General features: G+C 44.9%; 1 protein-coding gene across 1 annotated transcript in view; it reads left to right on the top strand.

Annotated features, from left to right (window-relative positions):
- The window catches only part of LOC139226974 (hepatocyte nuclear factor 1-beta-like), a 118,035-nt gene that overhangs the window by 4,254 nt on the left and 90,382 nt on the right, over positions 1-23,399 (top strand). The window contains exons 3-4 of the mRNA XM_070858065.1: positions 4,484-4,751; positions 7,872-8,104. Of these exons, the coding sequence (XP_070714166.1) occupies positions 4,484-4,751; positions 7,872-8,104 (501 nt within the window). The remainder of the gene's footprint in view (positions 1-4,483; positions 4,752-7,871; positions 8,105-23,399) is intronic.

The following is a 23,399-nucleotide window of genomic DNA, read 5'->3' on the forward strand; positions in this document are numbered from 1 at the left end:
CTCCTCACTGCGAGCTGTCAGTGATCCGATTGTGAGAAACAAAATCTATGTGAAGAGTTGACCCATTCTGTAAAATAACCGTTTTCATTTCCAGTTACCTTAAAATGTTGTCACTTCCAGGTGATGTTATACATTCGGGTGTATCTTAACATAGAACTGACATTTCTTGTAAATAATCAGCCCAGTAATTTCTCCCAGCCATTCAGAAACCGACATTTTCACGACTTCTGAGGCCCTTTTCATGCAGAATTGCAATACCCGGGTAGTAAGCCATGCTACATGTGGTAAATAGAGACATTCAGGAGATTCTCCAGTTCAAATCACTTGTCCAGTTTGCAGACACTGTATTTAGGACTGAATGGAAATTCAGAAAGTTATAGGAAAAGGTCATTTGCCCAACAATCCTGCCCCTTTCTGCTTGCTGGCCTCCCACGTTCTACCCTGCGTAAACTTGAGGTCATCCAAAAACTCACTGTTCGTGTCCCAGCTCGCACTAAATCCCGTTCACCCCTGTGCTCACTGACCTGCATTGGCTCCTGGTTAAACAGTGCCTTGATTTTAAAATTCTCACCCCTGTTTTCAAATCCTTCCATGGCCTCACCCTTCCTATCTCTGTAGTCTCTTCCAGCCCCACAACCTCCGAGATGTCTGCGCTCCTCTAATTCTGGCCTCTTGAGCATCCCTGATTATAAATCACTCATCCACCATGCTTTCAACTGCTGCCCCAATCTCTGGAATTCCCTTCCTAAACCACTTCACCTCTCTACCTCTCTTTCCTCCTTTAAGATGCTCTTTATAACCGACCTCTTTGCCTATGTTAATTTCTCCTTATGTGGCTCGTGTCAAATTTTGTTTTATAACACTGCTGTGAAGCACCTTGGGGCGTTTTACTATGTTAAAGGTGCTATATAAATGCAAGTTGCTGTTGTTGATCTCATACACACCTTCTCACCACATCCTTTAATCATATCTTTCTCCAGAAACACATCTAGTTCTCTCTTGCCAGAGTAGGATGAAGGGACACAGGTTTAGTTAAAGGCAATTTCGGACTGATATCAGGAAGTTCTTCAGCATACAGAGAGTGATCAGCACAAGGAATTGACCCTGGATAGAGTCATGAAGGTAGAAACCCTGGAATCATTGCGGAGCCAAATTGGAATGGGGGGACTTTAGGGTAATTCTGGATGGATTGATGAAGATGGCCTTCCCCATCTTTTTAAATGTGATGAGGCTTTCTGCCTCAACCACCCTTTTGGGGATCTGGAACTCACTGCATGAAAGAGTGGTAGAGGCAGAAACCTTCACTCATTTAAAAAGTACTTGGATATGCACTTGGAGCTGTAACCCACCGGGCTACGGACCAAAAGCTGCAAGGTGGGATTAGGCTGGATAGCTCTTTTTCGGCCAACACAGACACGATGGGCCGAATGGCCTCCTTCTGTGCTGTAATTTTCTATGATTCTATGATCAGTGATTGTCTTGTGATCTTGTGAACCATTTTATACCATGTACTTTATGTACTTTGATGGTTTCCTCCATAGTCACATAGGAAATATTAATAACACGAAAGACCATTTGGAAGCTCGTAACTTTGGGACAATCTATTGAAATAAATGTACACTATCCAATGTATTAGCTTAAACAGACAAACTAATTTATTGAACTGATATCCTCAGTCACTCTCCCTGTCCCCTCATATGCATGTAAAAAAAAGTCTATCTTAATGAGGCACAGAGCTGAAACACAGTTCATTAGAACATTTCTCTGACATCATCACAGTAGCTCTGGGAAAAATAATACACGACATTTTCAAAACAATACAGTACCTATAATCTTTTTGATACAGTTGAACTGTTGTGATATTTTGTGCAGTTTACTCTCACCACTAATCTATTGTCAGGGGAAAAAATGGAACGGCATATAACATAATAAATTCAGGTCAAACTGGATATCGCAGTAGTTCAAACAACATGGTACAATAGCATTTCGGATCACACCATTTAAATGTGGAGCTTGCCATCTGCTACTGTCTGCCATGATATCCACTGCCAACAAAAACAGCACAGAAAATGAACAAAGAGTTCTGTGAACTGAATATGTGTATATATCTTGTAGAATATCATAGGTTATAGTGTATTTGAAAGGTATACAACACCTCGGAGTTAAGGTGGTGCAATAAACATCGTATCCAAATGGATCTGACATTAAACCAAGCTTTTGGTCACCTGCGCTAATTTCTACTTATGCGGCTCCTGTGAAGCGCCTTGGGATGTTTCACTACATTAAAGGCGCTATATAAATACAGGTTGTTGTTGTAAATAATGGTCACAGGACCTAAAATGGTCGACAATATCTCTCTGCTTCTCTCAGTCTTCCTTCTATAGTTTACTTTTAAAACACAGACTTGACATCCTGTAACCACCACCTTCTTGATTGACCTAATCTGTTTAGTCTTGGCACCTTTTTGCACGATTGGACTAAACTTTTCAATAATAAACAATTGTTATCAGTTCTTAGGTTGTTTTCACCTCTGATCTTTTTTCGTTTTACCATTTCCACCATACACATGCTGAATAGCATTTTTTAGTTAACATTAAAAAAGAAATACAAATTATCTATATGAAAAACAATCAACAGCTAATTTAAGACACAAACTCAATCTTGGACATCCGCTAAGCGAAGCCATTTATAATGTAGTTAGTACCACTTACATGAATGTGAAATTTGTCTGAATATGAAGCTCGTTCCTCACTGCCAGCTAGCTATTACCCTACTATGTAAAGCATAAGATTAAAACAATTGAACTCAACACATTGGATAATGAAAAAAATAGTAAAACAGAGCTGATATTTTTAAATGCTGCTTATATATTCAGTCATCTAGAAATACTAACACGTCAACAGCATTGGGAAAACTTCTAATCTTTATGATAATGCTGCTTATGCCATTATTATAACAACAATACTACAGCAAAGAACATTTTTACTTAAATACAAAAATGAGACTTTATTAATCCTTCTACCAATGTTTCCTTATTTTTTCATTGAACATCTATATAAAGTTCTCGATCATAAAACTTTTTCATCGAGGTTTAATCTCTGTAGATATCTGGAAACTAAGACTATGTCATTGCATTTACATGTAATTCCTGGATTAGATATACTGATCTATGATAAGATATCTGCTGCTCAATTCCTATTCCACTCCATATTCTCCACTGTAACAGATCTTGTATAGTCAATAACTGATGACATGCCATTTCCTTGTTCTACAACAAAATAGATTTAGCATTAGGTACCATTACTCAGATCTATATTCATAATGGTTATACAATGTATAGAAAGTGATTGGACTTTAACCCATTCAGCATGGAAACATTGCATTACAGCTTTTGAAAATGTACATTTATAGATGCAGGAGTTCTTTAGTGGCAAATATTAAAAAGGACACCGAAGAGGGACAAGTTATCTCGCTGCCTTATGGAGGGCCTTTTAGAAATAGTTTTGAGAACTATCCCAGGTCATGGTACAAACTGTCCATGACTCCATATCTTTTGGCTCAAAAACCACATTCTCACGAAGAGAGGCCATAGGGATGGCTGGTGTGAACAGTGCACTGGTTCAGCTAAGGATGCTCTTCTGAGATTGGGCTATGACAGTGTGTGGCTAAAATTGCCCCGAGCGACATCACAGTGAATTCATAACAAAAAGAAATGCCATCTTATAAAGGGCAATGAAATGATCACTTCATTAATACTTGCTACAGGTCACTTCCTGTGACAACGCTATTGGTTCTGTTGGAAGCTGTAGAATTGTATCTGTAGCTGTAGAACCATAGACATAGAGAAGATGTTTCCACTTGTGGAGCAGTTTAAAACTAGAGGCCATGAATGTAAGATATTCACTAATAAATTCAATAATTAATTCAGGAGAAACTGCTTTACTCGGAGAGTCTAGAATATGGAACATTAGCACATGGAGTAGTTGAGACGCATTGCATAGATGTCTTTATGGGGAAGCCAGATCAATATATGAGGGAGAAAGGAATGGAGGGGTATGCTGATAGGGTGAGATAGGGTGGGAGGAAGCTTGTGTAAGCCAGCATAGACCAGTTGGGCCGAATGGCCAGTGTCTGTGCTTTAAATTCTATGTCATTCTATGTATCTTTCTTCAGCCTAGTAAGACACCAGCTTTGAAATGTTACTGAATTTGGTTCCAGCCTAGAGATAATAATTACACCATGTTACATTGTTTTCCAAAAGATAATGTAATTCCCTGTATCTAATAACAAACCACAAGCTACAGAGAGCAACAGGAGGCAGTACCGTGTTTCCACAATAGGTTTTCATTCTGTTGCCTTTGTCGATGAGAGTTGATTGTGACTATTTTTTGTTATCTTGTCATTACATTTTTTTTTAAAGAGTATATAAATCAAATATGCCTGTTGTGTATAGGCTGGGTCAAATCTACCCTTTCTCTTTCAGAATTCAACCAGACTATCCAGAATACTGGAAACAATATGACAGACAAAAGCAGGCCAGATCAGCTGCTGTTTCTCTTTCCAGAGTTCAATCAGCAAGACCAGGTCTCGGGGCAGGCCGAGGAGGTGGGAACTGAACCTGCCAACAAGAAGATGCGTCGCAACAGGTTTAAATGGGGACCAGCATCCCAGCAAATATTGTACCAGGCTTATGAGCGGCAAAAGAACCCCAGCAAGGAGGAACGGGAGGCACTAGTGGAGGAGTGCAACAGGTAAGCAATGATATTAGGGGTACAGTAGCATAGTGGTATTGTTACTGGACTAGTAATCCATGAGACGAGAGTTCAAATCCCACCATGGCAGCTGGGGAATTAAAATTAAATTAAATAAATCTGGAATTTAAAAAAAATGCTTGAATCAGTAATGGTGACCATGAAAGTACTGATTGTTGTAAAAACCCATCTGGTTCACTAATGTTGTTTAGGGAAGGAAATCTACCACTCTTACCCGGTCTGGCCAATATATGACTCCAGACCCACAGCAATGTGGTTGACTCTTAACTGCCCTCTGAACTGGCCTAGCAAGCCACTCAGTTGTACCAAACTGCTACGACAAAGTCGGCACTCTGGGAGTGCCTTCACCACACAGACTGCAGCAGTTCAAGAAGGCGACTTACCACCACCTTCGAAAGGGCATTTAAGGATGGGCAATAAATGCTGGCCTTGTCAGCAATGCCCACATCCTGTGAATGAATAAATTAAAATATATATATATATATACACAGTTATCCTTGGTATCTCAGTTGGTAAGTACATTGCCTGGTGTGGAAGGATCCAGGTTCGAACGCTGACCGGTGTTGAGTTAGTTGATCGTAGCTGTGATCAGAATAGTGTGTCACAATAGGGGTGTCAGCTGTGGCTCAGTAGGTAGCCCTCTCGCCTCTGAGTCAAAAGGTTGTGGGTTCAAGTCCCACTCCAGAGCACATAAATCTAGGCTAACACTCCAGTGCAGTGCTGAGGGAGAGCTGCACTGTCGGAGGTGCCGTCTTTCGGATGAGATGTTAAACCGAGGCACCATCTGCTCTCTCCGGTGGACGTAAAAGATCCCGCGGCACTATTTCGAAGAAGAGCAGAGGAGTTATCCCCGGTGTCCTGGCCAATATTTATCCCTCAAGCAACATCACTAAAAACAGATTATCTGGTCTTTATCACATTGCTGTTTGTGGGAGCTTGCTGTGCGCAAATTGGCTGCCGCGTTTCCTGCATTACAATAGTGACTAGATTTCAAAAGTACTTAATTGGCTATAAAGCGCTTTGGGACATCCTGAAGTTGTGAAAGGCGCTATATAAATGCAAGTCTTTCTTTTTACCTGTGGCCTGAGCATGCCAGGAGTGGGGGAGGGGAGAAATTAGCCAGCGTTCTCCCACCCCCGGATCCAGTGACTCCATCAGGTGAGGACAGGCTCGGCCTCGGCCATGAGGCTGTCTATGGTGGATTAGCTCAGCAGTACTCAGTAATGGGCTCACAAATGAAGAATGGCCACCTAAGCAAGTTGTCATAGGGCTGCCAGCCCTGCGAACTGTAGCATGCTTCGAGTTAGCAGATTCAGGAGAAGAAGGGAGAGACTTAGGGGTGGCAGGCAATGAATACAGGCAGAGTGGAGTTACATAACAACACAGGCCAATGCAATCGACTTCAAAGCCTCATTACGATCTTTATAAAACCAATGTTTTGCTTGTTAACAACATTGGCCTCTGTGAGGTTGTCACGACTTTGTCCTGGTTTTGATCAAACAATGTGAATGTAATCATGATATTGTCAAACCAAAATTATTGTTTCAGACAATGCAATTTCTGTTGCGAGCTAGATATACTACTTTCAATTTCTCCACAATTTTTAATAGAATTTAATCACTGACACCCTCCCTCTGGGCAAAATCGAGTCGATGTGATTAACGGTTCTGGACTTCAACATTAGAATAATTAATTGAAGCTGTATGTGTCACTATCTGTTCTACTTTACAAGATCAAATAGTGACAAAGTCTTTAACTTTTAACTCTCTTTGTATATTTATCTTTCCTATTGTGTTTTTCTGGGGGGGAGGGGCCATACAATATTTTTGTTTAACCAGTGAGCGCTGATGATACATTTGGGGTTAGTTATTGAGCTCAACATTGTAAAGGAGTTGAGCTATTATCAGGAGATGCACAGTTATGAAGTAAGTGGGTGAATTCTACCTGTGGATGAATTGGCGTTGCGATCTGCTTGTTGATATTTCTGACTGATCCTGCAGGCGTATCTGTTAATAGTGAAGGACTGGATTGTTTTTCTGTTGAATCTATCCAGTGTTATGTAAGAAAATGCAACTTTCTTTTCTTGGCGTGTGGGGGAGGAATTTTGCAAGGCGTATTGGGAAACGTCGTTTTTAATAAATCTCCAGAAAATCCCGGCAAACTTGTTTTAAATTATTAAAAATATAAAGTGCCAAATTTTGTCTTTTGTTGCCTTGGATGCTCTCTTCTGGTTGTGACTGTTCATCTCCCTCATTAGGCTCAGTAACTCATCCCCAATAGTTCCACCAGTGATGCCACCCGTGCTGACTGTGAAAGACAAGTGGCTGGGTTTATCGCTCCTGCATTCACTAGCATTCAGTTGTCCACTCATTCACTTTACTGGATGGGAAATCTGCGGCTGTGAGCGCAGGAGTCGAAAATCTTTCTTGGGCAGCACCTCCCAAACCCGCGACCTCTACCACCTAGAAGGACTAGGGCAGCAGACGCATGGGAGCACCCTCCAAGTCACACACCATCCTGACTTGGAAATATATCGGCTGTTCCTTCATTGTCGCTGGGTCAAAATCCTGGAACTCCCTCGCTAACAGCACTGTGGGAGCACCTTCACCACACGGACTGCAGCGGTTCGAGAAGGCGGCTCACCACCATCTTAAGGGCAATTAGAGATGGACAATAAATGCTGGCCTTGCCAGCGATGCCCACATCCCATGAATTAATATTTAAAAAATCTCAGACAGTGTCTTTAAGGAAACAAAAAGACAGAAAAAAGCAGCAAGGTGTTAAGTTTAAACACATTTCTTCCCCTCGGTTTCATATTTGAGATTTGAAAGAAATCTTGATTGTGAACTCGGTCCTCACTATCCAAATTCGAGAAGGTCTTGTATCCAAAAACGTTTTTAGCAACAAGTCTGTGTCATGGCATAACCCACGTTTATGTTAAATGAAATATATATTTGTGTAATCAAATACATTTTTATATGAATGAAATGACGTGACATTATGCGATATAACCAAGCAATTCATTTTAATGGTTAAAATTGCATTCCATAGCGTGCACGGATAAACTATTTAAAGCATTACTATCATTTCTCCCCTCAGAGCTGAATGCATACAACGTGGGGTCTCCCCTTCTAAAGCGCATGGACTGGGATCAAATCTGGTGACAGAGGTCAGAGTTTATAACTGGTTTGCCAACCGAAGGAAGGAAGAAGCTTTCCGTCAGAAACTTGCCATGGATGCGTACAGTGTTCAGCCACACAACATGAACCCGCTGCTATCTCACAGCTCTCCGCACCACCCACAGCCCAACTCCTCCCCCTCAAGTAAGCACGGTAAGCTGTTGCCCGTTGTATTATGCCAATGTACCCGTTAAACGTGCAGTGTGCCGCAAAGGGTGGGATTTGGGCTGGCACTTGGGGGCGTGAGAGATAAGATTTGCCCTGCTCCGGGGCGGGGCAGTTTTAACCCATTTAACCCACCCTGCCTGTCGGGGAAACCGACGAGATCGGGTGCAACGCCGGTGTCTGATTTCACTTTCCGTTGCGTCACTGGAGAGTAATATTGGGCGAGATGTAAAACCCGGCATCCCAGCCGATCCCGTGGGATTCCCACCTGATGAGTTAGGTTAGAACTCCCCCCACCCCTGAGAGTCAGCTGGGTCTATCGGTTTGGGAGCCTTGTGCTCCTTTTTAATGTTGGGACTATCTCGTTAAAATGGAGCAGTTGAAAGGTGTAGAGTTTGATAGCAGTCACAGGGAGGGAAAATTGTTTTCAATCTGACCACTAAGGGCTGATTAAAAACATAACTCAATCACATTTGCGCTTCCTGGGCCTCCAACAAACCTTTCTTTAACAAAAAGTACACATATCTCTCTCTGTTTGGATTTCTACCTGGTTTCCAGCATTTTCTTGTTAAAAGATAGTTTGGTGGAGATTGATGTGCAGTAGCAGTTCAAATCAGTACATATACCAATTCTGAGTTAATCAATTCGGCCAGAAACCGAGCAAGTATATGGAATAAGCTTCGAAGGATGTAGATACTTTTCAGACCTGTGGTGTACGGAAATGTATCATCCTACGCTATTCTGAACAAAGATGCATATTGTCCCTTGGGAGAGGCAGTGGAGGTCAGGTACCGCCCCATGGGGATGGAGTGAAAATTAAATAGTGGGTCACCCTGGGCCACTGACAGAATGAAGCATCTACCAGCATATATCAGATGCAGCACAAGCTCCTTCAATGAAGCTTTGTAGAGATCTGTTTATTTGTGATGTAAGTACTGTATAGCAATATTAGCGACAGATACAATTGGTGACAAAATATGTTTTGCCATTCTACATCATGCAAGTCACTACAAAGAGGGCTGTACACCTTTAAATCCACAACACAATGGCCATATATGAGGGATCCTAATCCTTTATCCAATTTTTTTAATTAAAGAAAGATTTGCATTTATATAGCGCCTTTCACGACCACCAGACGTCTCAAAGCGCTTTACAGCCAATGAAGTCATTTTGGAGTGTAGTCACTGTTGTAATGCAGCAGCCAACTTGCACACAGCAAGCTCCCACAAACAGCAATGTGATAATGATCAGATAATCTGTTTTTGTTATGTTGATTGAGGGATAAAAATTGGCCATGACACCGGGGATAACTCCCCTGCTCTGCTTCGAAATAGCGCCATGGGATCTTTTACGTCCACATGAGAGGGCAGACGGGGCCTTGGTTTAACGTCTCATCCAAAAGACGGCACCTCCAACTGTGCAGCACTCCCTTAGTACTGCACTGGAGTGTCAGCCTAGATTTATGTGCTCAAGTATATATTTTTAAGAGGAAATTACAGCATCAAAAAGACAGAGCGACTTATTCGAGGTGACCAGCTTCCTATTTCACTGCAGATACTATTGTAGGTTAAGGACAATTCTGAAGTCTCCAATGTAGTTCGGGCTACAAATATTATTCCGGTGCTAGATCAGTGAGAGAATTCAAACAAGGGGCTGCTGTTTGATATTGGGTCCCTGTGTAATTCCCAACAGCCTCTGTTGCTTCCAGCAGATTGAGATGTATGCATGTGCCATCTTCCACATCTCGGTAAGCCTATTGTAGACCTTGGCTTGCTTGCATTCTGAGTAGAAACATTGAAACATAGAAAATAGGTGCAGGAGTAGGCCATTCGGTCCTTTGAGCCTGCACCACATTCAATATGATCATGGCTGATCATGCAACTTCAGTACCCCATTCCTGCTTTCTCTCCATATCCCCTAATCCCTTTAGCCGTAAGGGTCACATCTAACTCCCCTTTGAATATATCTAATGAACTGGTCTCAGCAACTTTCTGTGGTAGAGAATTCCACAGGTTCACAACTCTCTGAGTGATGAAGTTTCTCCTCATCTCGGTCCTAAATGGCTTACCCCTTATCCTTAGACTGTCTCGCCTAGTTCTGGACTTCCCCAACATCGGGAACATTCTTCCTGCATCTAACCTGTCCAATCCTGTCAGAATTTTATATGTTTCTATGAGATCCCCTCTCATTCTAAATTCCAGTGAATATAAGCCTAGTCGATGCAGTCTTTCTTCATATGTCATCCCGGGAATCAATCTGGTAAACCTTGGCTGCACTCCCTCAATAGCAAGAATGTCCTTCCTCCGATTAGGAGAGAAAAACTGTACACAATAAAAGAAAGACTTGCACTTATATAGCGCTTTTCAAAACCTCAGAATGCCACAAAGCGCTTTACAGCTAATGAAGTACTTTTGAAGCGTAATCACTGTTGTAATGTAGGAACTGCGGCAATTTGTGTTCAGCAATATCCCACAAACAGCAATGAAATAATGGGCAGATAATCTGTTTTATTTTTTACTGGTGTTGGTTGAGGGATAACTATTGGAGAGGGCAGAAAAAATGTTGTCAAAATTGTTGCTTGTTCTTCGCTCTGTAACCTGCCCAGCCGAATGCCCTAGACTCTAGTGTAGAGGGTGACTGGGAGTCCTCGACCTTTGTCAATGTCTTTCTCAACCCAATAGGAGATCTTGTAATGTAAGTAGGGTAGTGCAGATCATTGCATTGCGAGACCCAGATATAAAATGCATCATTGCTCAGAGTACCAGTAGGAATGATATGAATGAAACATAGATTTGAGATGTTGCTGGGCAATGATGCTGAGTCATGTTGCACCCCCAGAGTGGCAGGCTACAGCTTCATCCTGTTCATTCTTCACAAACTTCATTCTTTGTTCTTCACACAAGGGCTTGAACAAAATCCAGGTGCTTCCCATAACTAGGATGCTCTTTATCACCTCCTGGCATTTGGTTACAAACTGAGCATTTGGGAGGAGGGGGCAATCATTCACACTCAGAGTGCAGCTTCTGAGATTTAAAGGAAAAGAAAATAAAACCTTAAAATGAGGCGTACTCCCCAAATGGGCCAGCAGATAAATGCATCATGATATAATCTTGATAGCACCCTGATATAGTATTGATGTCACCATGATATAATCTTGATAGCACCATGATATAGTATTGATTTCACCATGATACAGTATTTACAGCACCATGATATAGTATTGATAGCACCATGATATAGTATTGATTTCACCATGATACAGTATTTACAGCACCATGATATAGTATTGATAGCACCATGATATAGTCTTGAGGAGCCATACAGACTAGAACGATCCCAGTGGGTTGATTCATTTCAGCAAGACAGCAATTGGGGGATGGCTACCAATGGTTTTAATGTCCCTTGGTGGGAGATGGTTGAAAATCAGCCTGACTGCTACCCAGTGACTCTTACTGGGGAAGGTGCTTGATTGTGGATGTTGGGTGAAGACAGTATCAGGCTCAGCCGTGATCCCACTCTCGGGTCGAACAGCTCTAACACACGTGTATCCAGAATACTAGCAAGGGCTCCACAAAATGTATTTTATGTTTACCATGCTCACAATAAAGCATAATAATGTTTATTATCTATCTGATGAAATATTAAATGGAAAATGCATTGTGGTCAGGGCTATATTTAAGTTGATACCACACCACTAATGTCCTCGCACATTGATTCACTGGCTGTAAGGGAAACCATGTTGCATATTAATTGTTTTAAATGCTCTCAGCTGCTGTGGTGCAAAAGCTTTCTTGGTTATACTGTGAACATTGGCTAGCTCGGCCCGATTAAGTTTCTTTACAGCTCCAATGTTCCAGAAAAGCAGCCCTTCCACAGAACCCCCCTCCCCTCAGGCCCAATCCTAAGCCAAGCACCCCATCCAATCCAGTCCAGTCTAGACTCTGCTTTGCTGTGCATAGACTCCCAGCAGCCACTGTGCTCAGGGCACTGACAGCGGTTGGCAGCTTGTGGCCCTGATGTGAGAACCTGTCCATGTTGTTGCAAACTCTTGTGTCACCCTGCTGTAGTGCACCAGTCATGGCTTATTGGACACAGAGAAAGCTTTCCCCTCTCCCAGTGTAATAAACATAGTTAAAAATGATAGCCCCAATTTGAACCTGGAGTGGGTTTGGTACAGGTGGGGTATGTGGGTGGGAGTGGGTAGGATAGCTGCATGGGGGGGTTGGTGGAGTCGGTGCGTGGGGGGGGGTGAGGGGGTGGTGTTGGTGGGGTAGGCATGTCGGGGATTGGTTGGGGGGTTGTTGGAGTCGGTGCGTGGAGGGGATTGGTGGGATAGGCACATGGGGGGGTTGGTGGGGTAGGCACATGGGGGTTTGGTGGGGTAGGCACATGGGGGGTTTGGTGGGGTAGGCGCGTGGGGGGGCTGGTGGGGGTTGCTGGGGAGGGTTGACACATGGGGGGGTTGGTGATTGGGTTGGTACAGGTGGGGTATGTGGGTGGGAGTGGGTAGGATAGGTGCATGGTGGGGTTGGTGGAGTCGGTGTGTGTGGGGGGGGGGGTGGGGGGGGGGAGTGGCACACCGCACAGACTCTTCAGCACGAGGCCCCGGGCTATTCCAACTCCCGGGCCTCAATTTAATACAGCAGTGTCACCCTCCCGAGATGGGCGGGAATGACGACAAGGCTGGTGGGTGGGAGTGGGAATTGGGGTGAGTGCCAGATATTACTGGGGACCCCAGGGAACCATTCCTGGGTAGTGTTCTGTAGAGATGATGCCGGTCGGGGGAAGAAGAGCCTAGATCTTGGGCAGGGGAGGCCAAAGGACTCCTTGAGGGGGCTCGAAGGAGCTCCCAAGGGATCCATCCAAAAATTAACTGACCACGGCCTCTTCTGGCCACAGCGCTGTGTTGGCCTCACACGATTTGACGGTAAAGTCGCGCCGCCGATTAATCAGGCCCTGCCAGTCCGCAACGGGCGGCCTCCGTGCTGCCAGAACCCCGGCCGTTAAAATCGGGCGGTGGGCGGTGGGGTGTGTGGGAATGCAGTGGCTGACACCCATCCGCCATTTTAAATCTCCCTACCCGCACGATTCCCGCCCGGCGGCCTGAGTTAAAAGCGAGACTGATGCGCTTGGAGCTGCTGGTCTGAGCCCATCACGCGTGTGTCCAGGGGCAGGGGCGGGGAGTCAGTAATGGGGCAAGGAGCCAGGACTGAAGGAGTGGAAGAACGTGAGCAGGAAGCGTATAACCTCACCCTGGGAGCCTGCAGGACTGTGCGCAGGGCCCAGAGCTCAGCTGTGATGAATGGCCAATTGGGACAAAGTTCCTGAATGGCTACTGGTGGCCACCATTCTGTACCTCCAGCGGGAGCGAGCACTCTCTGGGGAAGAAGGAAGAATGGGGCGGGGACGGAGGAGAGGGGAGGAAAATTGGGGCACGGGTGGAGCGGGAGAGTGGGAACCGAGTTGCAAAAATAAAATTAGTAAAGGAAAATTAAATTATTTAAAAATCGACAGTATGGAAAAAAAAAATAGCATCGAAACGAACCAATAAAAGTTGGGTGAGTGATAGTGCAAATGTCATTGTGATTCTGAAGAGATCGGAAAACAATCCATATTGTTCTTGTACCTGCAATCTACACACTAAAGTCAGCAAGCCACTGATCCGAACAAAGGAAGCTGACAAGCCGTGGGGTCACGGGGAGGTCAACGTGAGGTCGCTGTCCAAGTATGAAGGGGGCGAGGGGGGGGCCGGGAGGGGTAGGAGGGAGCTCGTTCTGCTGATCCTGGCTAGCTGAGATGCAGCCTTGGTGTCATAGGCCACTCACTTACAAGACGCTCTACAAGCACATTGTCAGCAAAATCAGCTGTTTTCAGTGTTGCACTCAGGCTAAAATAATGCAACAGCATGCGGCCAGTGTTGTCATGGCATTGTGTCCATTATGCATGCTTAATTGAAAATTAAGCGAGCTCTTTGAATGAGCTATGTTCTCCTTTGATCTCTCCTCTCCTTCCAGTGTGTACTCAGTCACTGCATGACACCCTTTGTTTTTTTATATTAGGAGACTGCATTTGTAGAATTGTATCCACGTTCATTTATCTTTTTTTTTCCTGCAAGGCGGTTAAGGGCTGCCCCTTTATGTTCCCCGCTCCAGACTCAGCCAGCAGGAGCTGTCCAGTCTATGGGACGCGGTGACAGCCCATTCTGCGGTCTCCTTTAACAGCCAGGAATGATGGTCCTTTCCTTAATGCAGTCTGTGAATTGGGATAGGGGTCTCGAAAGGTCAGGCGTGTCGGAGGCGAGAATTTGCGAATTTGCTGGGGGACTGGTGCTGATATTGATTAGGTCTCGAAAAAGGAGGAAATTAGCTCAGGAAATGAATAATGCAGGACAGGGGAGTGCATGAATCAGTCAATGAACTCGAGTCTATTTAACCTTTCCCGGGGCACACAGGTACAGAGTATCTTTGTGTACTAACGTTTCTGTAACTCAACACCGATGTATTCCTCATTTAAAATGTATAAACTGTACACGACAGAGCAAACTATCACTCGCCTTAATTATAACCTTTCAGATTGCAAAGCATCCTTCTCAACTAGCAACAGGTTTTGGATCATTTCACTTCCCCATGAGCTGTGTGTTAGAATTGGTTAGTAATTGTTGGTGAAAGAGCGACTTTGTTGCAGTATGTACGGTACTATTTATTAAGCTCCTTTGAGAACGCCGTTATACTGTCGAGTGCGAATGGACAGCCAAGCAACCCTTGTGTGGTATTGCAGGCTGTGCCTGGCCGTAAACCCCACTCCCCTGCCAGCTATTCGTTCCACGTGAGGAGAGCAGGTGTGAGCACCCGCTTCTAGTACTAAAAAAATTCTTGGTGTAAGCTTACAAAGTACACAGTGAAACTATTAATAATGTGTTGCAGCAGAAAAAAGGTTCAATGGTCAAAGTTGCCACGTAGAACAGAAAGTGTTGGAGACACACAGCTGGAAAAAGGATATGACAGGTTAATGTTTTGGCAGAGGCTCTTTGCTACAACTGGAAAGTGGGAGATAAGCGAGCCTCTTTTTAGGACTGAACAAAATGGAACGGAGAGCACCATTATCTTTGGCTCATTTCATAAGAATGTAAGAAATAGGAGCAGGAGAAGGTCATTTGGCCCCTCGAGCCTGCTCCGCCATTCAATAAGATCATGGCTGGTCCGATCTTGGCCTCAACTCCACTTTCCTGTCCGCTCCCCATAACCCTTAACTCCCCTTTTTCACAGTGGTATGACCGATCAGGTAATGCTGACATGAACAAAAAGAAAAATTCTGGTTGGTTACTTGTGAGAAGCACTTTTTTTGTTGAAGTGAGAGCCCTGGCTAAGGTCCAAAGTACAAGGCATCATTGAGGTTGCAAAGGCTCGGAGGAGAGAGGAGATAAACGCAGAAGTTGGTGACATTGAGGTTTGGATTTGAAAACCGAAGAAATGAGATCATTGGGAGTGTGCAGCTCTGGTTTAATAAGAACATAAGAACTAGGAGCAGGAGTCGAACATTTGGCCCCTCGAGCCTGCTGTGCCATTCAATCCGATCATAGCTGATCTGATCATGGACTCAGCTCCACTTCCCTGCCCGCTCCCCATAACCCTTAACTCCCTTATCGTTCAAAAATCTGTCTATCTCCGCCTTAAATATATTCAATGACCCAGCCCCCACAGCTCCCTGGGGCAGAGAATTCCACAGACTTACAACCCTCAACAGCCTGTCCGCACCTTAATTACTTAGTGATATGTGGCAGATTTTTAGTGATGGAATTGTCATATTTCTGATTCTCCCAAAGTATTGCCTAAAGTCAGGGATTTCAGACCTGTGGCGCTACAATCAGATGCAGCCCCTAAACTCCGGAAATCTGACCCTCGAAGTCCAGGAAATTCACTCCGATTTGCACTTTTATTTCTTATTTGCTGGTTCATCCTCTTTGAATTTCTCAAGTCTTGAGGAAAGAGAGAACTTGCATTTATATAGCGCCTTTCACAATCACTGCATGTCCCAAAGCGCTTTACAGCCAATGAAGTACTTTTTGGAGTGTAGACACTGTTGTAATGTGGAAAACGCGGCAGCCAATTTGCGCAGAGCAAGCTCCCACAAACAGCAATGCGTTAAAGACCAGATACTCTGTTTTAGTGATGTTGATTGAGGAATAAATATTGGCCAAGATAACTCCCCTGCTCTTCTTCGAAAGAGTGCCGTGGGATCTTCCACCTGAGAGAGCAGACGGGGCCTCGGTTTAATGTCCCATCCGAAAGGCAGCACCTTTGACAGTGCAGCGCTCTCTCAGCACTGCACTGGGGTGTCAGCCTAACTTTTTGTGCTCGGGTGTCTGGAATGGGAGCTGAACCTACAACCTTCCGTCTCAGTAGGTGAGGGTGCTACCCACTGAGCTGCAGCTGGAGGTTTGAAACGTTTTGTTTTTAGTGCTGTTATCTCATTGATGAATAAATCCTAAATCGAAATTAAGATATAAAAAAGAAAGACTTGCATTTATATAGTGCCTTACACGACCACCGGACGTCACAAAGCGCTTTACAGCCAATGAAGTGTAGTCACTGTTGTAATGCAGAATATATGCCGTACAGGAATATATGGAATATAAATGTGGTAATATATGCAAACTAAGAGGAATTTTATATGTGGTCCTGAGACCCCAAGGTAAGTGGAGCATAAAGATAAAAGCTTGGCCACCTCTGGCCTAAGTTGTTGACAGAGCTTTCTGAGCGCTGTTTGCCAACATGTAGTGTGACGATGTCAATGCGACAACAAGGCAGTATTCACACCGTTGCATCACTTGCAGGTAACGTTACCCTGTCTTGCAAAGAGAATGCTGCTTGCTTCCTTCCAAAACCAGTGACATTACTGCCTCTGCTAAATGGTGAAGGTTCCCCTTTAAAGTTATGACTATTATATAGAAGCATAGCTGATGGCCCTGGTCTACAGATTTTATACCAGAACATAGCCAGCAAACCAAGTCGCAGGTTGGTTATGGGGGTCAGACCAGGACGATTTCAGTCTGCTCCAGTAAGGGGCCTAAGCTGCAGGGGAGTGGAGCTTCTTATTAATGTGACACAAGAATCTTTGGCAACTGAATTTGAATGATTTTTTTTTAACCATTAAATCTCAAGGCCAGGAAATTCGGGTTGTTTGCGCTTCCAGTGAGCGCCACCAGGGTGCGCCGCGCCCCGTTATAGCCCCAGACCCTAAATTGGGTATCACGCCCTGAAGCTGCGACGGGCGAAGACAGCGACAGTTTCAGGGGACGTGAACCGGGCGGCCGGCCGCTCGCGGGGTGACAGTTAAAGGGGAGGCTTGAGAGCCGGGCTGTTGGCATGGCACCCCCGCATACCGGTGGGCCAGGGAAGCGCATTTTTAATACTGCAGAGTTTGCAGCTTGGGGCCCTTCCCTTTAATTCAGGGAAGAGCCCCTCCTATGTGGCAGCGCCATGCGTTCCTGTGCATAGCGCTGCGCCCCGCTCCCGACCTGCCCGCCCCGCCAGCACCCCAGAAAGTGCGTGGAGCGGGTTATTTTGCGCTCCACTGCCTTTCGGGGGCTTTAACCCGAAGTTAGCAAACGGGGCGGGACTTCCACGCCCGGCACAAAATGTCCCGCCTCCCCGGATGTTACCACCCCCCAAACGGGGCTCAACAGAATTTTTCCCCCAAAAATCTAAACCTAGCACCATCTTTGGTTTGGTAAGTAAGTCTGTCGTGCCATCTACTTGAGCATATCGTACTCTACATTCCCCACAGCTAAGATGGCTGACTCAGATAGATTGCCACAGTTTGGCGGGGTTTATCATATTCATTTCATTGGGAAAGTAGGTACTTGGCTGATGGATAAATGCATTTCTTTTTTAAATGGCTCATTTTCCTCAGAGCAAACTAACTCATGGTTATGTGTTTAAACAGACAGACACACCTGTAAATGTCAGCACAGTTGACAGGATGGGTGCAGAACCCGTTCCATTATAGTTTGATCATTATCTTGTCATGTATTAGTCACTATCCAATAGTTTTAGGGACGTTTAAGCACAATAGAGACACAAATCAAATTGCCTCTTGGGGCAGACAAATAAAATATGACAGGAGTTAGAAAGCTCCAGGTTAAAGGGCTGGCAGGGGCTGATAGTCACACTGACTGCATTGTTTTGAGCCATAAAGGTTTCATTACACAATCACAGTTGCAGTGGAGTGTCTCCGAATGGTGCTTAAATCTTTCAGCACTCAAACAACGAAGCTGCTTTCAAAGTGCTTGCCACTTTTCTTTCAGTCAGAGCTGTTTTCCTGCAAATTTAGTTCCAGAAACCATAATGAAATACCAGTGGCGGTTGGGCGAAGACTTACTGCTGGGGTTAGGCTGGTCAATTGGTAACTCCAATCGATGTTGGGGTGGAATTTCTAATGGAGTTATGTTGGGGAACTGGTATAGCTCCAGTATTGTTGGGGCGGCCTTTCTGCTGGGGGTACGCTGGGAAGTCAGTGAATCTAAGGGGGTCATTAGCACCTCCTGTTGACTTTTTGCCCGGCTGCGACGCCACTAACAACTCCCGCTAAATTGGGCGGGAGTTTAACGACGGTGGTAACCCATAGCGACCCTCTCCGCTGTGCCCACGGTGCTGACGTCAATGCTGTACGCAACGCCCCGTTAGCGCCCCAGACCCTAAATTGGGTATGGCCCCCGGAAGCTGCGCCGGGCCATGACCACAACAGCTTCATGGACGCGTACCGGGCAACTGGCCGCTGGCGGGGCGAGTGTTAAAGGGGAGGTGGGCTACTGTTTAAAAAAAAATTGGCAATTTTATTAATGCGCTCCGTTGGTGCTTTGGACGTGAGCTCTGTGCTGCCATTGGTTTGCTTGAGTGCCGGGCTGTTGGCGCGGCACCCCCCACTCCCCAGTGGTCCAGGAAGGACCTTTTCTTTTGCTGTGGACAATGCAGTTTGGGCCCTCAGGGCAGTCAGGGAAGAGCCCCTCCGACACCGCCCGATGCGTAGCGCAGCTGAGCCATGCGCCCCACTCCCAAGCCGTGCGCCCCTTACTGCCCCAGAAAGGAAGTGGAGCACTTGAATTAGCGTTCCACTTGCATTCTCGTGAGAGGCGAGATTTCTGCGCCTGGCGCCTGCCAATTGTTGCCGTCCCCACACCAAATCTTTCCCCATAAGTTTCTTTGTTGGCGACTATACTTGTTAATTGAACATTTTGCGCGCAGCGCCCCACTAATGATGTAGCGCAGTCTGGGGTCCAGCTGTGGGCCATATCTCGAACCCCAACTATCCTGCCGATGAAGTCAAGGCAACTCAATTCCTTACATTTCTTACTCTGCTGCAGCCCCATGCGCCCTATGGTTAATCCGCCCCTGGATGTACCAGAGACAAGGGCATACATACATAAGAACATAAGAACATAAGAAATAGGAGCAGGATTAGGCCATTTGGCCCCTTGAGCCTGCTCCGCCATTCAATAAGTTCATAACTCTCCTTCATGAATTTCTTTAGCTTGGACGTCTGGACTAATCTGTTCCCAGTACCGTCCTTCATCCTAATCTCAACAGCATGATCTGCTATTCTGAGGTACATGCAGTTTAATGGTGGAACATCTCATTTAAACTATATTTGTGGTCAATTACACAAAGTATGAGCACGCCTGGTTTATCTGGGAAATGCGTTCCTCAGCGTGGAATTGAACCGTCCAATTTGTTATCTATTATGTGATCTTCTTTCGTATGGTAGTAGCAAAGCCAAATCAGTTGTCAATATCTAAGTCGGATATCCAGGCCAAAGCTTCCGGTGTAACAGCGTGGATATCTTACACCAGGCCTGTGAATTCCCTCTGCGGGCAGTGCTCGATGATGTGCTCCAGGGTCTGATTAGGAGCTCCACAGTCGCATGATGGGGCTGCTTTAATCTTCCACCGATGGAGAAGGTGGCAGCATCGACCATGACCGCTGTTTGCGAGGAAGGTTTGACATTATGTGACGAATCGGTTGATCATGGCTGGATTAGGGACTTTACCGTAGGCTTAAGTGTCGGTGGGAAATAAAAGAAACTGATTGCTTGCTACAGACTCCTGCTGGATAGTGTGTGGACATGGACATTGGGTGCGATGACCTGCGTGATGAAATAGCTTCACTCTCTAGGCTGACGTATGAGGAGTGACCATTGGGAGCCAGTAGAACGGTGTAGGAAGACTGGGAAGAAAATAAATGTGGGAGGTGAAGGCATGCAGTGCCATGAAGTAATATGCGATGAAGGGGTTGTCATATGAAGAAAGGTTGAGCAGGTTGGGCCAATATTCAATGGAGTTTAGAAGAATGAGAGGTGATCTTATTGAAACATATAAGATACTGAGGGGGCTTGACAGGGTAAATGCAGAGAGGATATTTCCCCTCGTGGGGGAATCTAGAACTAGGGGGCATAGTTTCAGAATAAGGGGTCGCCCATTTAAAACAGAAAGGAGGAATTTTTTCTGTCAGAGGGTCGTGAATCTTTAGAGTTCTCTGCCCCAGAAAGCTTTGGAGGCTGGGTCATTGAATATATTTAAGGTGGAGATAGACAGATTTTTGAATGATAAGGGATCAAGGGTTATGTGGGAGCGGGCAGGGAAGTGGAGTTGAGGCCAGGATCAGATCAGCCATGATCTTATTGAATGGCGGAGCAGGCTCAAGGGGTCAAATGGCCTACTCCTGTTCTTATTTCTTATGTTCTTATGTATGCTCTTGTCTCTAGTACATCCAGGGGCGGATTAACCACGGGGCATATTAACCACGGGGCGGATTAACCGTGGGGCGGATTAACCACGGGGCGGATGGGGCTGCTGCCCCAGGCCCACCAAATAAATGTAGGAAAAAAAATATAAGGCCTCCCAAATAGGCTGAATAGAATAGACAATAAGAGAGGAAAAACAAAACCGAGGAAAATAGATTCACTTGATTATAACTATATACAGAAGTACCTATATACGCTAATGTACCTATATACAGAAGAACCTATATACACTAATGTACCTATATACCGAACAGAATATGTACTAGTCTGTTTTATTTCACATGTTATTGAGAGAAATTTGCATATATGTATAGGAATCTAGTATTGCAATGTTACCAGAACCAGAATATATACCTACTTGATACAGAATATATTCTTTCATTGTTGAATATATTGGCCCATGTTTTCATACTCAGAATCAGAATCATACACGTAATGTAATGAACATGAACAAACATAACTATCAGCCCATTTGGATCAGTTTGCCCCAGGTCCATCAGGGCCTTAATCTGGCCCTGGGTCCATCCTATGTGACTAGTCCCTGACCTCAGCCCTCACTGTGAGGAGACATACACCAGGCTCCTCCTTAAATGAAGGGATGTACAAATTTCCGGGAGATTGTCACGCATCTTCCAGTGACCATTTGCAGAGGACCCTGGACAAGGAGTCATGGAGCAAGTTACCTTATGAGAGGTTTACATGTAAAATGAAGTGATTGAACTCTTTGCAGACCACATAGACTATAATGGATAACTGGCAGTGCTTTTGTACTGATCTTTAAGTCTGATTCCAGACGCCTGGCATCTGTCAGTTGGCTCCTTGAATTTTTGAAGGCAAATCTGATTTTCAAAACTTGGCTGCAGATTTGCAACTAGGCCCGCAAGTGTGGTGTGGCTTTACGCAAACCCAACTTAATGACATAAACACTGGAAGCTGGCTCCTGGAATCAGACTCGGAGAAGACCGATATAACAACAACAACAACTTGTATTTATATAGTGCCTTTAATGTAGTGAAATGTTGCAAGGCGCTTCACAGTAATATTATAAGACAAGAAATTTGACACCGAACCACATAAGGAGAATTAGGGCAGGTGGCCAAAAGCTTGGTCAAAGAGGTAGGTGTTAAGGAGCGTCTTAAAAGAAGAAAGAGAGGTAGAGAGGCGGAGAGGTTTCGGCAGGGAGTTCAAGAGCTTTGGGCCTAGGCAACAGAAGGCACGGCCACCAATGGTTGAGCAATTATAATCAGGGATGCACGAGGGCAGAATTAGAGGAGCGCAGACATCTCTGGTGGGGGGCTGGAGGATATTGCAGAGATAGGGAGGGGTGAGGCCATGAAGGGATTTGAAAACAAGGATGAGAATTTTGAAATCGAGGTGTTGCTTCACCAGGAGCCAATGTAGACCAGCGAGCACAGGGGTGCTGGGTGAGCGGGACTTGGTGCGAGTTAGGACACGAGCAGTGTAAGGGTAGTTTACACGGCAGTAATCTCATCAAAAGGTTCAGGTGGCATCTTTAAACCATCAAAATCAACCAGGGTAAGTTTCTTTTCATCATCTGAATGCCAAAATTAATTACTGATTGTAATTCATTAACAATAATCTCTTTCTGTTTGAATGATGAAGATATAGGAGGGAGTGCATGTGATGCGGGGGCACTTACCTGGGCTTGGTAACGGGTTAATTTGATTTTATATGAAAGTTGTATTCGTACAAAATTGTTGTAGTTTGCAGAATATGTGTTGCAATGATCTGTGTCACACCAGTGATACTGCTCGCTGACCTACATTGACTCCCGGTTAAGCAATGCCTCAATTTTAAAATGTTCATCCTTTTTTTCAAATCCCTCCATGGCTTTGATCCTCCCTATCTCTCTAATCTCCTCCAGCCCCACAACCTTCTGAGATATCTGCGCTCCTCTAATTCTGGCTCTTGCACATCATTGGTTTTAATCGCTCCCCCATTAGCGGCATTGGCCATGTCTTCAGTTGCCTAGGCCCTAAGCTCTGGAATTCCCTCCCTAAACCTCGCAACCTCTCTTTCCTCCTTTTAAGATGCTCCTCTAAAACCTACCTCTTTGACCAAGCTTATGGTCACCTGCCCTAATATCTCTTTATGTGGCTCGGTGTCAAATCTTGTTTGATAACGCTCCTGTGAAGCGCCCTGGGATGTTTTACTATGTTGAAGGTGCTATATAAATGCAAGTTGTTGTTGCTGCGGATTCTGTAGGATTTGACACTGCCACGATGAGCACGTTGTCATGATTACAGCAAGAGCTTGCTGGGGGTGACGGAGTGCACACAGCTCTTGGGTTTATCTTTCAAATTGTCAGTGGCTCAATGGGTAAAAATTCCAGTGTGATTGTTGCCTCATATACGTGTAGAGAAGGCTGTGATCCATGTACAGGTGATAAGAATGTATCACATGCTGTTGTGGGCTTTACACACATTGTGTTTTCCCTTTGTATACTTTGATGTTTTAAAGCTCG

This window comes from Pristiophorus japonicus, chromosome 16 (assembly GCF_044704955.1).
Source record: "Pristiophorus japonicus isolate sPriJap1 chromosome 16, sPriJap1.hap1, whole genome shotgun sequence".
NCBI lineage: Eukaryota > Metazoa > Chordata > Chondrichthyes > Pristiophoridae > Pristiophorus > Pristiophorus japonicus.